This window comes from Xenopus laevis, chromosome 5L (assembly GCF_017654675.1).
Source record: "Xenopus laevis strain J_2021 chromosome 5L, Xenopus_laevis_v10.1, whole genome shotgun sequence".
Taxonomy (NCBI): domain Eukaryota; kingdom Metazoa; phylum Chordata; class Amphibia; order Anura; family Pipidae; genus Xenopus; species Xenopus laevis.
Window position 1 is genome coordinate 65,576,116 of NC_054379.1, and position 17,833 is coordinate 65,593,948.

At 39.9% G+C, this 17,833-nt stretch overlaps 1 protein-coding gene across 1 annotated transcript; it reads right to left on the reverse strand.

The window, feature by feature from the left end:
• Positions 1 to 427: 427 nt before the first annotated feature.
• On the reverse strand, positions 428 to 1,555 carry LOC121393899 (paraneoplastic antigen Ma1 homolog). Its single transcript, XM_041563742.1, has one exon. The coding sequence runs from the start codon at positions 1,553 to 1,555 to the stop codon at positions 428 to 430; it is 1,128 nt and encodes a 375-aa protein (XP_041419676.1).
• Between the last annotated feature and the right edge of the window lie 16,278 nt (positions 1,556 to 17,833).

A 17,833-nucleotide genomic window follows, 5' to 3' on the forward strand; every position in this document is an offset into this window, starting at 1 on the left:
GTTTTGGAGGCCTCCTCGCCATTGTCTACCCATTGTTTAAATCTATTGGAGCTTCTCTTAGGCGGGCTTCCAGTTTGCTCCTTCACTGGGGCCCTCTGAAGTTTCCCTGAGCTTTCCCTCTCTCTTTAGCCAGAAGTTTTGCTACTACCTTCTGGGCATTCTCAGCATTTCGGCACTGCCTCTTGTAATGGCCATCTTCACCACACCGATGACAGAACCCCAGTACTCCTTTTGTCCTATTTAGTTGAGGGTCCCAGGTGCTGGGGTATTCTCATATGTAAGATGGAAATCTTGAGCCTGGCTAGAGGTAGGCTTCTCACAGCATACAATATCTGACCTGCACTTAGTGTCCTTTTCTAATGCAGCCAGTTGAATTTTGGCTATCCTTTCAACCATTTCGCTCAGAGCATCCAACCGGTTGTGAATCTCACTTTGCTCTGGGGCTATAACTCCAGTACTCGCTTGAACAATTCGGGGTGGCTTCCCCTCCTGGTTTCACCTTATTTGAAGTCATGCTTTTACTGGTAGGCAGTAACTTGGCTTCCATAAGGGCCTCTTCCTCCCGTACTTGTTTGATTAGTTGGGGGTAAGTGGGGACTGCACGGTCTTCCTTTGGTATCCTTAGTTTCCACATGATGGGATCATTCGGTTGAGCTCCTTTCAAGATTTGCTTTACTCTAAGCTGGTCAGCCATATAGGGATCCATTCCTTTCTTTAATATTATGTGGTGGAGTATCTTCTCTAGCTGTGGGATATAATCGGACATCCTTTCATCTTTCTCTTGGTAGGTGTGTTCAAACTGATACATGAGCTCAGCCACATTCTCAGTTTGGCCATACACATCATGCAAAGCTTGCAAGTAATCAGTGGCACAACAATACCTTTTGCTCTGCTTCAGGGCCCGAATTACATCCGCAGCTGGACCCATAAAACTCTCGGTGATTCTCTGTTTCTTCTGTGACTCTGGAACATCCCATTCTTCCAGGGCTTGGGTGGCTTGATCCATCCAGGCTTTAAAGTCATCTTCCCCTTCTGGCGTGGGTTGTTTTCCTGAGAAAAAGTGTAGTTTTCTGTATCCAAACCCGCTGTGAGGCTGTATAGGCCGAACACACTTCTCTACTAAGTTTCCTAGTGCAGTAAGGATATCTGCCCCGATGGCAGCAGAGGGCCCACATGTATTTGCTGCGAGGGATGGGTTGTTAACTTCTTTGTTTCCGGCTGCTGGATGTTCAACATCTCCGTCTGATGTGATAACTGAAACTGGTGAAGTAGGTAAAACCAAGTTACACTGATATTTCTCACTGCCGAATGTCATCATGAATGGGACATCATCAGGATTTATAGGATTCTCCATTTGCAGCAAAACGCATGTCTTTACATCCTTGTTATCTGTTTTCCTATCAACTATTAGGCAGCGGCCAAAAGGTGACATTTCATCCATTAACTGGTAAATCTGCCTTGAATTTAAGTTTGCCTCTGCTATTATCAGAGCTAGGCAATATGTGGGGTTTGCCTGACGGTCCTGACACCACTCTAGCACGGCTTGCGGCTCCATCTTCGCTTCTTATGACAGGATGCTATACAACTGGTGAAAAGGGACGGAGTCAGTGACGTGGGTGGAGATAATCCCGGACCCATTGAACGGACCACAATAATGATAAACAGTGATATCCCTTTTCTTTATTAAGCGTAACAAATAATCAGCAGGGATCCGACTATGATTTAAAATATTAAAGCAAGATATATATGTATAACAATACACCAACCAACAATGACACCATTTAAATTGCTAATACAAAGTATGCAGAAAATATATGTGCTAAATGTTGTAACTTAATTTCCCTGTCACAGTCCCAGATGATTTGTGCACGTTGGGGCCCTTATTGAGTTTAGCTTATTGGCCAATAGCACTGATCCTTTCCTCTGTCGGTTAGCAGTATAACTCTATAAACTTAGTGAAGAAACACTTTCCTCCCAGGTGAGAAATGACTTGGTAGAGTGTATAGTTTAGCAACAGATGGATTAACTCCTATTGTTTGATAATACACAGTTCCCCAATAGTGAGTGGTGATGCAGGTTACTCACAGTCCGTGCTCCAAACTCTGAATCACCTTTAGTAACAGACCTCAGATGGGATGCAGGCAGCTCTGTTCTCTAGCATCTGAAATCACCTGGGCCTCTTTGCAGCATGTCAGCCTAGGACTCTCCCACCAACCGCAGGCTGTTTCCCCCTGCTCCCTTTCTGGCTAGCACTGATAGCTCTTTTACAGGTGCTAGTCTAGGACTGGGATAGCAGGGTCAGCTTCTCCCAGTAGCAGCTTCCCCTGGGGCAGGATCCCTGCAGATGTCTCTCCCCTCTGGCAGCTCTCCCATGCAGAGCAGGTACAGCAGGTAGGCAGCAGTTTTTCCCCCCTGCAGGCACACCTTCTCTCCCTTTTTTATAGTCCAGCAGTGTGGTCCTCAAAACATTTTGCGCCCTTTCTTATAATTGGTGGATTAAAGCCCCAGCCAGGTCCTCAGCTCTGAGGCATGCTGGGATATGTAATCCTGTAGACTGTCTATGCAGCACTTGTTCATGTTTCTTGCTTTAGATAGGGGTGTTAAATACATACAATTGTTTTTAATGCTACACTGCACAACAAAATTGCTCACCCTGTGCCAAATTCTACACCATAAATCAAAGATCAGTACTATACAGAAAAAAAACTGCCAACTTTTGCCTCGTCAAACTTTTTTTATTACCAATATCTATAACCTAGTTATAAGCTAAGTAGGTACCTGCCAAAATGTTAAATCTCAATGGGGGGCTTGAATCTGTAAAACAACTGCACAAAACAAAAGAAAGGCACATCATTTTGCCAGCACATATAACCAGTTATTGCTAGCTCGTGCATAAAAACCTAGAGCGTAAAATGTTAGATCTCAATATGGGGCTTGAACCTGAAAAACCACTGCACAAAATACAAAAGAAAAAGCACATCATTTTGCCAGCACACCTAACCAGTTATTGCTAGCGTGTGCATAGACACCTAGCGTGTGAAATGTTATAGCTCAAAAGGGGCTTGAACCTGAAAAACCACTGCACAATCACAACTTCAAAAAAACACAAAATAAAAAGTATCACTTTGCCAGCACACCTACTGCTAGCATGTGCATAAAAACAGGGCATGCCAAGTTTACTACACAGATTTACTAAATCCTTTTACCACCAACAAACCCAGAGAGCCCTAACCTACCAACACAACACAACTCAAGTCCTCTCGTAGTGTGGTACACCTCAAAACAGGGTTGGAAACACAAAGCAGGCTTGCTAGGACACTTGGGACAAAAATATCGCACATCTTTTTGAACACCCCTGGAACGGCAAACCTTACAAGTTCTCTGGGCATATCTTATATTTGGAGTTGGTGGAATTTGTGCAATGAAATGCTTACACAACATTCAGGCAACATTGTCATTGCCAGGAATATCTGGAACCTCCTGTACATCACCAAACAAAAGGGCAGGGAGCAGTTGCAGCAGATAATTGTATAAAGACAATTTTGGGCCTGGTACTGCCGCCTTGTAAACGACATAGGAATTATAAAGGGCCATTTGAATCATGTAAATTGCTGCTTTTTTGTACCAGGCCCTGGTTTTTCTGGTGGCATCATAGTAAGTTTGAATTTGGTCTGTTTTATCAATGCCACCCATATGCTTGCTATATTCTTTACAACAGAGTGGCTTTGATTTTGCGGGCCGGCCACATCTGTGTTGGACAACTACACTCTCATTGTGGATTGTAGTAAGCATACAAACATTTTTGGTGTCTGCAAATTTTAGTGCCAGGAGCTCATCACTTCTAAGAGCATGTACTTCTCCACGTTTTAATTTCTTTTGCACCAGTTCCTTAGGCAGTCCTTTGTGGTTTTGCCTAACGGTGCCACAGGCTGGGGTGTCCAACTAGTAAATGGTTTACACTAGGGGATGCTAGTGTAAAAGTTATCCACGTATAAGTGGTAACCTCGGCCGAACAGTGGAGATATGAGCTCCCAGACAATTTTACCACTGGCAGTCAAATCAAAGGGACAACCGGGGGGGTCCAAATTAGTGTCCTTTCCCTCATAGAACATGAAAGAATTTGTATAGCCTGTGCTGCTTTCGCAGAGTTTGTAAAATTTCATCCCATAGCGAGAACGCTTACTAGGGATGTATTGGAGAAATCTTAGGCGCCTTTTGAAGAGCAAAAGGGACTCGTCCACACATATATTTTGGGAGGGGGTGTAGACCTCTGCGAAGCGCTGAGACAGGCTATCTATAAGGGGCCTCAATTTGTAAAGCCTGTCGTGACCGGGCTCATTAGGGGGAACAGCCACTGCATTGTTGCTAAAATGAAGAAACCGCAGTAAAATTTGGTAGCGGTTTCTTGGCATAACGGCTGAAATGGAAAGGACTGTAGTGGTATCCCAGTATGAAGCTAAGGTGTTGCGTTCTACGAGTCCCATTGCCAATGTGAGCGCCAGGAATCTTTTGATTTCATTTACAGTAGTGGGATACCACGCCTGGGCTCTTGAATACCCTGGTAAAGGGTGGCTGGCAAGATACCACTCAGCGTATAAATTTGTGTAATGGACCATGTCCTGTAGGATGGCCTCTGTAATAAAAAGATTGAAGAAATTTATGATTTGAAAGTTAGTGGTGTCCACCTTGACGCCCGCGACTGCAGTGAATGGGGGAATTTTGGGGGCATAATTACAGGGAGGCCCCCACATAGGCGCTCCAACTGCTGCATCATCACTACCCTCACCCTCTTCTACCTCCATGGGTGCATCTGGCACACTGCCACCAGCCTCTGCCTCTTCCTCTGCTTCTTCAGCAGTAAGCGTGCCGCCACTACTAGCCTCTGCACAAATAGTGCTGCTATCACCAATCTCTGATTCCTCATTAGAGTCATCAGATGGGACATACTCAGAATCGGAATTGCTAAATTCCTCTGAGCTGGAGTCCTCGCAATACCTAGCCACTTCCTCAGCGGTATAAAAACGTTTGCGCATTGTGCCAGAAATTTACAGACAACTACAACGCTAAGAATCAATAGGCAAGTCAAACAAATAAAAAAAAGCTAATACAATCAACCACAAGAAAAAAAAAAAGCAAGCCAGCAAGATGACTGAGACCCCTGCTAATATAAACAACCAGAAGAAAAAAAAAAAGAAAAAAAGCAAGGCAGCAAGATATGACCAACAGTTAACCCCTGCTAACAGAAACAACCAGAAGAAAAAAAAAAGCAAGGCAGCAAGATATGACCAACAGTTAACCCCTGTTAATACAAACAACCAGAAGAAAAAAAAAAGCAAGGCAGCAAGATATGACCAACAGTTAACCCATGCTAATAGAAACAACCAGAAGAAAAAAAAAAAGCAAGGCAGCAAGATATGACCAACAGTTAACCCCTGCTAATAAAAAACAACCAGAAGGAAAAAAAAAAGCAAGGCAGCAAGATATGACCAACAGTTAACCCCTGGTAATACAAACAACCAGAAGGGAAAAAAAAGCAAGGCAGCGAGATATGACCAACAGTTAACCCAGTGGCATAACTAGACCCCTAAGGGCCCTGGTACATAAATTTACAACTGGGCCCACTACTCCTCCCCCACGTGTATTAGGCTGGAACACAGCATTACTGACCTAATGTCATAGAAGCAGTTAAACTGTTCCAGTAAAACTAACACTAATATGATCAATAGGGTTGCTCATCACATACATATTTACCAATTCAGAATAATAGTTCATGTATGTTCTCAGTAAATAGTGGCACCTGTGGATGGCACAATTATATTTCTGCCTATAATATGCTCTGAATTACAGAAAAGTTGTCTCCTATAGACTCCATTATAATCAAATCATCCAACTTTTAAAAAATGATTTCTTTTTTCACTGTAATAATAAAACAGTCGCTTGTACTTGATCCCAACTAAGATATAATTAATCCTTATTGGAAGCAAAACCAGCATATTGGCTTTATTTAATGTTTACATGATTTTCTAGTAGACTTAAGACATGAAGACCCAAATTACAGAAAGATCCATTATACAGAAACCCACAGGTCCTGAGCATTCTGGATAACAGGTCCCATACATGTTCTCAAAGGATCTAAGCATGAGTTAGCAATAAATTTTTACTGCATTAATGGCTAGGGCAGTGATCCCCAACCAGTAGCTCGTGAGCAACATGTTGCTCTCCAACCCCTTGGATGTTGCTCCCAGTAGTCTCAAAGCAGGGGCTTATTTTTGAATTCTAGGCTTGGAGGCAAGTTTTGGTTGTATAAAAACCAGGTGCGCTACCAAACTGAGCCTCAATGTAGGTCGACAATCCACATAGGGGCTACCAAATGGCCAATCACAGAACTTATTTGGCACCCCAAGAAAAATTTTCATGCTTGTGTTGCTCCCCAACTCCTTTTACTTCTGAATGTTGCTCATGGGTTCAAAAGGTTGGGGATCTCTGGGCTAGGGTTAATCAGTGCACCATTAAAAGGAGTCATTCACCTTTACAATAACTTTAATATGGTGCAGAGCAGGATATTCTGAGAAACTTTGCAATTGTTTTTTTATTCGCGGTTTGCGTTATTTAGCTTTTTATTCAGCAGCTCTCCAGTTTGCAATTGCAACAGTCTGTTTGCTATGGTCCAAATTGCCCTAGCAACTTTAAATTGATTTTAATGAAAGTGGGATATGAATTGCAGAGAGCCTGTCCTACAAAGGGAACTTTTTTGGGGAACTAAGCAAGCAGTAAAAACAATGTAAGGGAAAAACTGAATAAAATCAATAATACGCAGTAAAAACCACTAAAGCAATTAAAAAAAACTGTTATTGGAGTGAAATTGGTGGTCAGAACTATAGATCCACCAGCATCATTGCAAATGGAAAGTTTTATGGGGAACTAAACCAGCAGAAAAGAACAATGCAAAGGGTAAACGTAATAAAACCACCAAAAGCAATACAATGAACAGTTATTTGGGTAGGGGAAAACTTTTCTAGGAAACGAAACCAGCAGTAAAGAACAATATAAAGAATAAACGTAATAAAATCACTAAAAGCAATAAAATGAAGTTATTGGAGTGAAATCGGTGGTCAGAAATCTAGATCCACCAGCGTCACTGCAAACAGAACTTTTTTACGGATGAGAAGAACAAACAAGTAATAGTGCAATAAAATCACAAACCAATGATGAAAATGGCCAGAAAACAGTAAAAAGCTATCAAATCAGAGCAGAAATAAAGTATGAGCAACAAATAAAGAAAAATTACTAATGAAAGCAAAGTAAAAAATAAGTAGAGATAAAAAGTAAGAAAGTAAGTGTGAGTGTGTGAGTGTGTGAGTGTGTGTGAGCTTGGCAAAGTTGTCTGTAAGTGTGCTAAGGCCAAAGACAGAAGGAAAAAAAAAAAAAGATTTTTTTTTTAGAGTGAAATATGTAAAATAAATGGTGTAGAGAGGTGCAGTTCAGCTCACAATGTCGAATCCAGGCAACCAATACAGCAATCAAAGCTCAGACAGGCAGCAGGGCGAACTCCAGCAACCACAAGTGCACAGCAGGAGGGAAGGTGTGTCGTTTGGGGGGAGTAATTTATAGGGGGAGCAGTGGAAACGTCATCAGTGTGCTCCTCATTGTCTCCACTGCTCCCATTGGCTGCCTGGGACGATCGAGGAAGGGATCCGGTAAGTCAACCGCCTCTGCTCGTTGCCTAAGAGGATCTGCGCCTGTTAGAATTGATGCACCGTTTTTTGATGCTCATCGCTTGCTGACCTGGGGGAAATGCTGCAGAACGTTCTGTGGCATTTCAAGTTAAGACAGAGACATTTTGTGCATACTACTACTGAAAAATGCCTTACCCTTTGAACAAAACAGGGATTACTTGTCCATATATTGCAATATATTTAAGATGGCCAACTACGTCAAAGTCATCCAATATCTGGCCAGTCCTATGCTTAATTCTATTTGATTCATTAAGAATTCTATTGCTTCATTATACATTTTACAAAGGGACTAAGTTTTACCTGCAACTTACTAGCTGCTTTCAAAGTAAAACTCCCAAACTTGGCTGCCCTTTTATTAGACACCAGTGGGATCACCTGACTATAGCTGGGAAGGGTGGGAGCTACAACATGGAGCTGGCGGGGGTGCAATGAGGCTGTGACCACAAAATACATATAGACAAATACAAGAGATCTCTGCACTCAACCCATTATCAATATATTTAAGACAGAGACATTTTGTGCATACTGCTACTGAAAAATGCCTTAACCTTTAAACAAAACAGGGATTGTTTGTCCATATATTGCAATATATTTAAGCTGCCCAACTACGTCAAAGTCATCCCATATCTGGCCAGTCATATGCTTAATTTTATCTGATTCATTAAGAATTCTATTGCTTCATTATACATTTTACAAAGGGACTAAGTTTTACTGACGCGTTTCGTGCCCCAAACACCGGGCACTTCCTCAAAGTGGAAGTGCCCGGTGTTTGGGGCACAAAATGGGTCAGTTTGCTGTACACCCACCACAATTGTACCACCGTGTATTGTTTCAATAAAACCGCATTTCAAAAATTATAACATTGGCCTCCCATGGAGTCTGTCAGCACTGTGAATGGGCAATTATACTGGGTCAGCATCCATGGCTGACATCCATATCCTGCGTCCCCTGAAAAACAGACCAGGTAAATGTCCTGTGTGGTGCAAAATGACAGACATTATGTAATTGAAAAATTGTAACTACCTATTAGACCCAAAACTGAGGTTTTTAAAAAACATTCTTTCTTTGTGTACATTGACAATTTAAAGGACTGCTTGAACTTTAAATTAACTGTCATTGAATGGCCAATGTAAATGAACTGTCCAGCTGGTCGTTATTTATTAGTAGAAGCTTTTTTTTCCTATGCCTTTTTCTTGACTATCCAGTTTTGAAATGTGTCTCAGTCAGGCCATCAGAAATCAAATGGTGTGTAAGGCTACAAATGTGTTTTTTGCCTTTATCCAACTTATTGAGGCCTATATGTATTGATATTCCAGCATCTTATTGAAATCAGTGTATACTTGGTTGCTAAGGTGAGCCTAGCAACATAATTGCAGAAAAAACAAGCTTCAAAGCTACTCCATGACAAAAAATGCAAAAACCAAAATTCACATTAATGAAAGCCAACTGCACATTGTGTATGAATATCAATATGTGCATGATACTAAGTAAGTGAAAGCACAACAAGCCCTTTAAGGTACCTCTATTCTCTCCTTCACATATCTCAACACGTGATTTTTATGGATAATTTAAGAGATTAAAGTAATTTACCCACCACCCATCCATCGGGCATGTTTGCAGAAACAAATTTTTCCCTTAGGGCAGACTGTTGCAAGATGAATGAATCATGGCAGCTACCTGGAAAGACTGAGCAGACACTCATGATTTGCATTTTGTAGTCGCAGACCACTTGCACGTTTATGGAATGTGTGTTTTTGCGATTCCGAAACTGCTCCTTATTTGCCCTGAGTGTTACAATAATGACATGTGTGCAATCTATGGCCCCCAGCACATTGGACATTCCCCCAAGCTGATAAAATCCTAGCTTAAGTGCTTGCCACACTTCATTATTAGATGGAAAATATATATAATTGCGTGTTAACTTAAGGATAGCGTCAAACACTTGTGGAATGATTCTAGACATGGTTAACTGGCTGATTCCTATCACTTGGGATATCACATGTTGGAAGCTGCCATTAGCAAACAAATATAAGACTATGAGAAGTTTACACATCCCTGACACTGCATGACTTCTACCCATCAAAGGTTCAATGTCTTCACTTATATGAGCATATAGCTCCAGAATTGCCTCACGTTTTAAGCGAAACATTGACACAATTTTAGCATCTGACAATTTGTCATGTATTGCCAGTCTTTCACGAAAGATTCCTGGCCTTATGATGGGCTCAATAGGTGGCAATCTCACATTTCTCCTATGCTGCCGACGATGCCTAATTCTCAAAATGAAAATTCCGAGAGCAGCACCCAAAATATCCTCCTGAAATGCATTCATCTTGCTACCAAATCCAATAACCTAGCAAAAAGTTTGGCAGCCTATTGAAAGGCTTTTCAAATGCTTGGACACAGGCGTCTGAAATCCCACGCTGGCGTATCAAAGTTCCGCGCCGGCGCCTTATATTACGCGCCTGTGCAATTACGCCAGATAAAATTCGTCATTAAACAAATATGCAACATTTCATGCTATCATTCTACATTAACATTATATTTTGCAGATTGAACATAATAAACACCTAATTTTAAGAAAAATATACACATTTCTTTTATGTCACATTGGGAAACTCCCTTGACTGGTCACATGTCAATCTGTGCAAGTTATTCTTTGGAGGACAACAACAGAATGCCAGGCCTGGGTGCCCTAACAAATGAGCTATTTGCTGACCAACTCATATGACGATGTGCCTTTGTGGGTCCCACATAAAAGGGCCCACAAAAGGCACATCATGAGAAGGCTGCAGCCTCTGTGGCCTCACATTTGGAGTGATCTGAAGCGCAGGGAGCCGGAGTTTGTTGCCCAGGTCCAGCTGCATCTCCAGAGTAAGTAGTTTCATGTTTAGTCAAAAAGGGTTAATGCTTTAAAGGGGTTGATCAACTTTGAGTGAAGTTAGTATGAAGTTAGTATGATGGAGAGTGCTATTCAGAGTCAATTTGCTATTGGTTGTCATTGTTTTGGGGTTTTGCAGTTATTTGCTAATTCTGCAGCTATCCATTTTGCTATTTAATGATTTTGGTTGCTAGTGGCAAAATTACCTTCGCAACCATGCATTGATTTTAAAGGGATACTGTCATGGGAAAATATTTTTTTTTATAAATGCATCAGTTAATAGTGCTGCTCCAGTAGACTTCTTCACTGAAATCCATTTCTGAAAAGATCTAAGTGATTTTTTTAGATTCAGTTTGGAAATCTGACATGGGGCTAGACATTTTGTCAATGTCCCAGCTGCCCCTAGTCATGTGACTTGTGCCAGCACTTTAGGAGGGAACTGCTTTCTGGCAGGCTGTTGTTTTTCCTTCTCAATGTAACTGATTGGAACACAGTGGGATATGTGTTTTTACTATTGAGTGCTGTTCTTAGATCTACCAGACAGCTGTTATCTTGTGTTAGGGAGCTGTTATCTGGTTACCTTCCCATTGTTCTGTTGATAGGCTGTAAGGAAGGGGGTTATATCACTCCAACTTGCAGTACAGCAGTAAAGAGTGATTGAAGTTTATCAGAGCACAAGTCACATGACTTGGGGCAGCTGGGAAACTGACAAAATATCTAGCCCCATGTTAGATTTAATAATTAAATATTAAAAAATCAGTTTGCTCTTTTGAGAAATGGATTTCAGTGCAGATTTGTGGTGGAGTATCACTATTATCTGATGCATTTTGAAAAAAACATTTTTTCCCATGACAGTATCCCTTTAAAATTAATATCCAATATTAATAGGGGAGCCTCAGTCACAACAGAAAGATGAGTACTAAAAAGTGACAATAACAATAAATGGTTTGCTTTCCTGAGCATTTGTTTTTACACAGTGTCAATGGTTCCCTTTTGAAAGACAGAAAGACTCAGGAGAATAACGCAAATAGTTAATAAACCAAAACAAATAATAATAATTAAGACCAATTGTAAACTTGCTTAGAATTGCCCATTCTATTACATAGTAATTGAACCTGAAGGTGAACGTCCCCCTTTAATGTAACTAATTGACTCTAATAATTATTATTTTTACTTCAGGAAGAGGGCTTGCACAGGCAGTGCAGCAAGAGGCTGCCCAACAGGAGGGACAACACCCCCAAAATGTCTCTCCACAAGGAGTGGTGGAGGAGGCAGAGGTGGAGGGAGAGGAGATAGTGGGAGAAGGTACATTTTCAACAACATGAATGTATATGACTATCCCTGTAGCTATATTGTGATGAGAAATGGCCTATATTGAGAGTCCATTGAATTTGTGTTGTGCAAAAATTATAACATGTGTGATGCCCTAGTATTTCTGTATAACATTGCCTTATTTTATTTGTGTACATACCATTTTTCTATCTTTTTATCATAGATGTATGGGTGGATGAGGGGTCACCACACCTGACCCCCCCAATTGAAGGTTATTTTTTTTAGAATCACTCTCTTCACATGTTAATGACGTAAAAGCCTATAAAAAAAAGGCTAAACAATGAAATGAAGGGAACAATAACAAATAAATTTCCTTTTTTTTTTTTTTAATAAATCCACACACCAGAGCCAGAAGAAGGTCCATCAATCAGAGAGGCTGCAGAGAGGAGCACGCCAGGACCAAGCCAGGAGGCCATCCTTCTTTCAGGGGTGTTGCAGAGGCTCGACACCCTGGAGAAAAGGATGGACACCCTTGAGAGAAGGATGGACCTCCTGGAACATGCAGCATGATTTTTATGTTTTTAAAAAAGTTTTAAAAAAAGTTTTTTGTATTAAAATTTCTTTTTCATATTGAAAATGGTCTGTTCTTGATTGTGAAAATGTGTGTTGATGCTAAATATATGTAGTCAAAAATGTACATCATAGGATATTGTTGGAATGCGTAGGCCTTAAACATGGATAAACATAAACAGCATACAAATAGAACAATCTTGGCTTTTCACCTATAGGAAAAAGCAAAACATGAGAAGCTGAAAACAAACATGATTGTTATAGTTGAACTACAACAGTACAACATTTTGCAACAAATGGCGGTCCAGTTGTGAAGGCATTCATACATGGGCAAATACAAACATATGTAAGTGTTTAATTAAACACACAAAAATAAACTACACATCACATGATGGTTGTGGGAGGAGCTACATTGTTGAGTCATCTTGCACTCAGCTCAATATGCATAGGCCAGCTAATCAGTTGTATGAACATCTTCCAGGTCTGGACTAGGATTCACAATAGGCCCTACCATTCAAGTACACCGAGGCCAAAGCAGCCCCACCACCAGCCCAATAAATAGTGATTGCCTATGGCAACGTATAGCTACTCCTCTGGCATTTGCCACAACCCATAGATTGCCATTCCAGGCCTGACGTCTTTCTTTTGTTGTGGAAAATACTTTACATTAAAGGCATTGTTCACCAATAAATGACCTGTAGCATGATGTAGAGAGTGATAGTCTGAGACAAATTGCAGTTGGATGTAATTTTGTAGTATTTGTGGTGTTTCACGTATTTACCTTTTTATTCAGCAGCTCTTCACTTTGCAGTTGCAGCAGTCTGGTTGCTAGGATCAAAATTACCCTAGCAACCATGCATTAATTTCAATGAGACTGCAGTATTAATAGGAGAGGTTTAAATAGAGAGATGAGGAATAAAATGTGGCAACAACAACAAATTTGTAACCTTACAGACCATTACATTTGGGGTCAGTGACCCCCCATTTGAAAGCTGCAAACAGTGACAAGAAGAAGGGAAATAATAATAAATATCAAAATACAAAATAATAATGGAGAATTGGAAAGTTGCTTACAATTATGTATTCTTTTGCTAATTAAAGTAAACTTGAAGCTGAATCATCCCTTGAAATTTTTTGGACACATCTCCTGGCAGCCTTAACAAACAGTACAGTTATTATAATTGACATATATACTGTCAATTTGATGTTCCATATGTGTGACAATCTCAAAAAAAGGGTCAAAAATTATTTACTTTTGTAGTGCGGCTACATTTTTTTAATATGCCCGTTTTGTGGCCACACCCCCTAATTACCATGTTGCAGGTTATGAACGTTTGAAAATATTTTGCCTTATCTAAACTGTTACAATTGTTTATTTTCTTATCTCAAAATTTTACAAAAGTATCTTAGTTACACCTGTTAGCTGTTCTGGGCTCTCTGCCAAAAGCCAATTAAGTTTGAAAGTCTTGATTATTTTTCTGGCTGTTTCGTGCAGAGAAAAGAGGGACTTTCCAGTACAAATGAGGGACTGCGGGTTGAGCTCTCAAAAGAGGGACTGTCCCTCCAAAAAGGGACACTTGGGAGGTATGCAATCTAGGCTGAAATACAGTTACAAAACAAATAAAGTTTTGTTGGCATATATGAAAAAATGAAAAAACGCCAGCGTTTTTTGGACTTAGAAGAAATTCCAATGTAAATTTATTCTGTAAGTAAGTGAAGTTTGAGGATGCTCTATGCACTCCAAAGCACTTCGCCAGGTCAGAGCTGGCGAAGGCAAGTCTGGCAAAGGAGGTAACGTTCAGTAAAATCCGCATCTTACTGAATTTGCGGAGTTGCGTTTATTCCCCAGAGCGGAAATTTGCCAGGCCATAGTGTGCGAATCATCGATATCGTCCATTCCCCCACCCCTGAATTAGCGAAGTAACGTCCGTCCGCCAGAGTGATAATTCGCCTGGTGATAGTGTGTGAATCATCGCTAGCGTATGTCTCTTTCGCTAGCGATGGTACTACTGCGCCCGTTAGTGAATTGGCGAAGTTACGAAATGACGTCACGCTGGCGAATTGGCGCCAGTCACTTCACCCTTTAGTGAATCTGCCCCTAAATGTCCAATGTCACTTTTGTTAGATGCTACATAAATAGGTTTACTTTATGAGAAAACCGTTGAGTCTCTGATTCATCCCTTGGTTTCTTTGCCCCTTCTCAAAATAAGTCTGATTGGCTTGTTGAATTTAGACGTGTATAGACCACCTAACAAAATAGCCTTCCTTTATATCAGGTTGTGCAGAGATGTTCAAACAAAAGTGAGCTTTGCACTTGTTTTCATTCAGGTCCTTATCAGTTAATCCTTAAATAAGGAACACTTCTCATATAAATGCAGTTGATTGGTGATTAATAACACATATCTAGTTGACATTTGAAATGAAACATCCTAATGCTTTACCTTCAAAAACAAAAATTGTAAACATGCCTCTTTCCATCTAGCTCTTTATTATATAATATTAAAAAAGGTAAAAAGGTTGAAAGGTAGAAATCACCTAAAAAGACCCGAGACCAAACATCTTAATACTACACCCTGGTCTCCTTGTAATAATATCTGAGATTTGAGATGCCCTAAAATAAGTTCACAGTGGATTACAGTTAACAATGCTTTACCTTCAAAAACAAAAATTGTAAACATGCCTCTTTCCATCTAGCTCTTTATTATATAATATTAAAAAAGGTAAAAAGGTTGAAAGGTAGAAATCACCTAATAAGACCCGAGACCAAACATCTTAATACTACACCCTGGTCTCCTTGTAATAATATCTGAGATTTGAGATGCCCTAAAATAAGTTCACAGTGGATTACAGTTAACAAATATTATGTTATTCCACTGATCATTGAGAGCATCCAGCTGCTATTAAACCATCACCGACTAACAGTTGTGAGACTTCACTACCTGGGGCCTCAGTTTTCCTGCATCACTTAGGGGTGCTTCTTCTCTGATTCTGGAACCATTTTTTTGTGGCTGATAATTTAAAGATAATGGCTTAAGTGTACCAAAACAGATAATGAAATATGCTATTTATTCCTTCACTATATGTGAAACTGAAAAGGCATGAATTCTGAGCACATAAATTGAAAAACTCTAATTTGCCTTAAAAATTCAGAGACTAAAATATTAATGAAAGAAACACTAAAAATTACATTAAGATCCCATTACACTGAATGCTAAAACATCAGTGAAGACACTCATCTTGAAATATTAGCAATGTAAGCATAAAACTTCTTGAAAGGAACGTACAAATTGGAATAAGTGGTACACAGAAACACTCCTGACTGCAATGTTATGACATTATGAACTTTGGTCTAAGGCAGTGATCCCCAACCAGTAGCTTGTGAGTAACATGTTGCTCTCCAACCCCTTGGATGTTGCTCCCAGTGTTCTCAAACCAAACACTTATTTTAGAATTACTGACTTGGAGGCAAGTTTTCAATTGCATAAAAACCACATATTCTGCCAGAGCCCCAAGTAGTTTTACAGTCCACCTAGGGACTACCAAATTGCCAATCACAGCAATTATTGGTACCCCAAAAAAATTTTCATGCTTGTGTTGCTCCCCAACTCCTTTAACATCTGAATGTTGCTCATGGGTTCAAAGGGTTTGGGATCCCTGATCAAAGATATTTAAACAGAGTTTCAAACTTAATATCTGTTAATACCAGCTGATTTTTTAATATGCTATGCTCTCTTGTGCTCTGTTTTTCTTTAGGGATAATACCTGGAGAAACTTTTAGTTTACCTAGAAAAACAATATGAACTTTTATTTCAAAACAACTCAAGTTTATCTCACAATATCATAAATTGTAATGCCAAGGGCCATGGAGGGATGAAACAAAGTGTTTAGCTTATAAAGATCCTGAAATGAAAACAGAATAACTAAAAATCCATTAAACAAACAAAGTAAAAAGTCAAGATCATCACACTGTGACATTGTTGATCAAAATCCCTGTTCCACTAGCCTGAAAGTGGAAAGAGGTGAAAGAATGCAACAAGAATTCAAAAGATATAAACATGAACAGCAATTGAAAATTTGCTAGAGATAGAACACTATATAACAAAGTAAAGGTCAAATTAAAGGTAAACTACCCCTTTAAATGAAAAAATGGCCCACATAATGTCAATGAGTGCTTGCAATTTAAGCTACAGGTAGCACAAATTTCCATCCCATTTAATTTTACCATACCATTTAATTTGTGGGACCCTATGCTGCATCTGCACAGGGCTCCCCTTCTAGGCTACTGTTGGGTCTGGATGTGTGCAGATCCAAGCACGCATGCATCCAAGCTCTCTACGCTGGTTGTCTGCAATGCTGAACAACGTTGTAATACTTTTCCTATTTGTAACACATAGGGGCAAATTTATCAAGGGTCAAATTTCAAATTTGAAAAACTTCGAAATTTTAATTCAAAAAGAACAACCGAAATGTATTCTAAAAAATCAGATGCAGATGAATAGTTCATTCGAATTCGTCCGAATTCGAATCGTACAAATCGAAGTAATAGCACATTAGAATCGGATGAATCTAAGTTTTTCCGAAAAAAAACTTTGATTTTTCCTGCTAGAACCAATTGACTCCAAATTGGTTCTAGCAGGTCCCCCATAGGCTAAAACAGCAATTCGGCAGGTTTTAGATGGTGAATGGTCAAAGTCGAATTTTTAAAGAGACAGTACATGATAAATTTCGATATTCTAATTTTCTAATTTTTGTCAAATTCAAATTTGGACTTAGGGATGCACCGAATCCAGGATTCGGTTCGGGATTCGGCCTTCTTCAGCAGGATTCGGATTCGGCCAAATCCTTCTTCCTGGCTAAACGGAATCCGAATCCTAATTTGCATATGCAAATTAGCGGCGGGAGGGAAACCACGTGACTTTTTGTCACAAAACAAGGAAGTAAAAAATGTTTTCCCCTTCCCACCCCTAATTTGCATATGCAAATTAGAATTCGGATTCGTTCAGTATTCAGCCAAATCTTTTGTGAAGGATTCGGGGGTTCGGCCGAATCCAAAATAGTGGATTCGGTGCATCCCTATTTGGACTATTCCCTAGTCGAATTACACAAAAAGCTTGAAATTCAAATTTTTTTAATTTGAATTTTCACTTCAACCTTTGAGAAATATGCCCTGTAATGTTTTTCTCTCCCATTTTGCATCTACTGTACATAAATATTTATTTTGGTATGTCCATATATACTGTATTTTAAGCAAGTATAAAGGTTGATGTCGGTTTGTAAGAAGGCTGAATTCTATGATCAAGGGTGACATACCTCAAATTTGCTATTTACAGGGACAGAAATACTTTTAGTAGAGGCTAGCCAATTCACCCTTTAG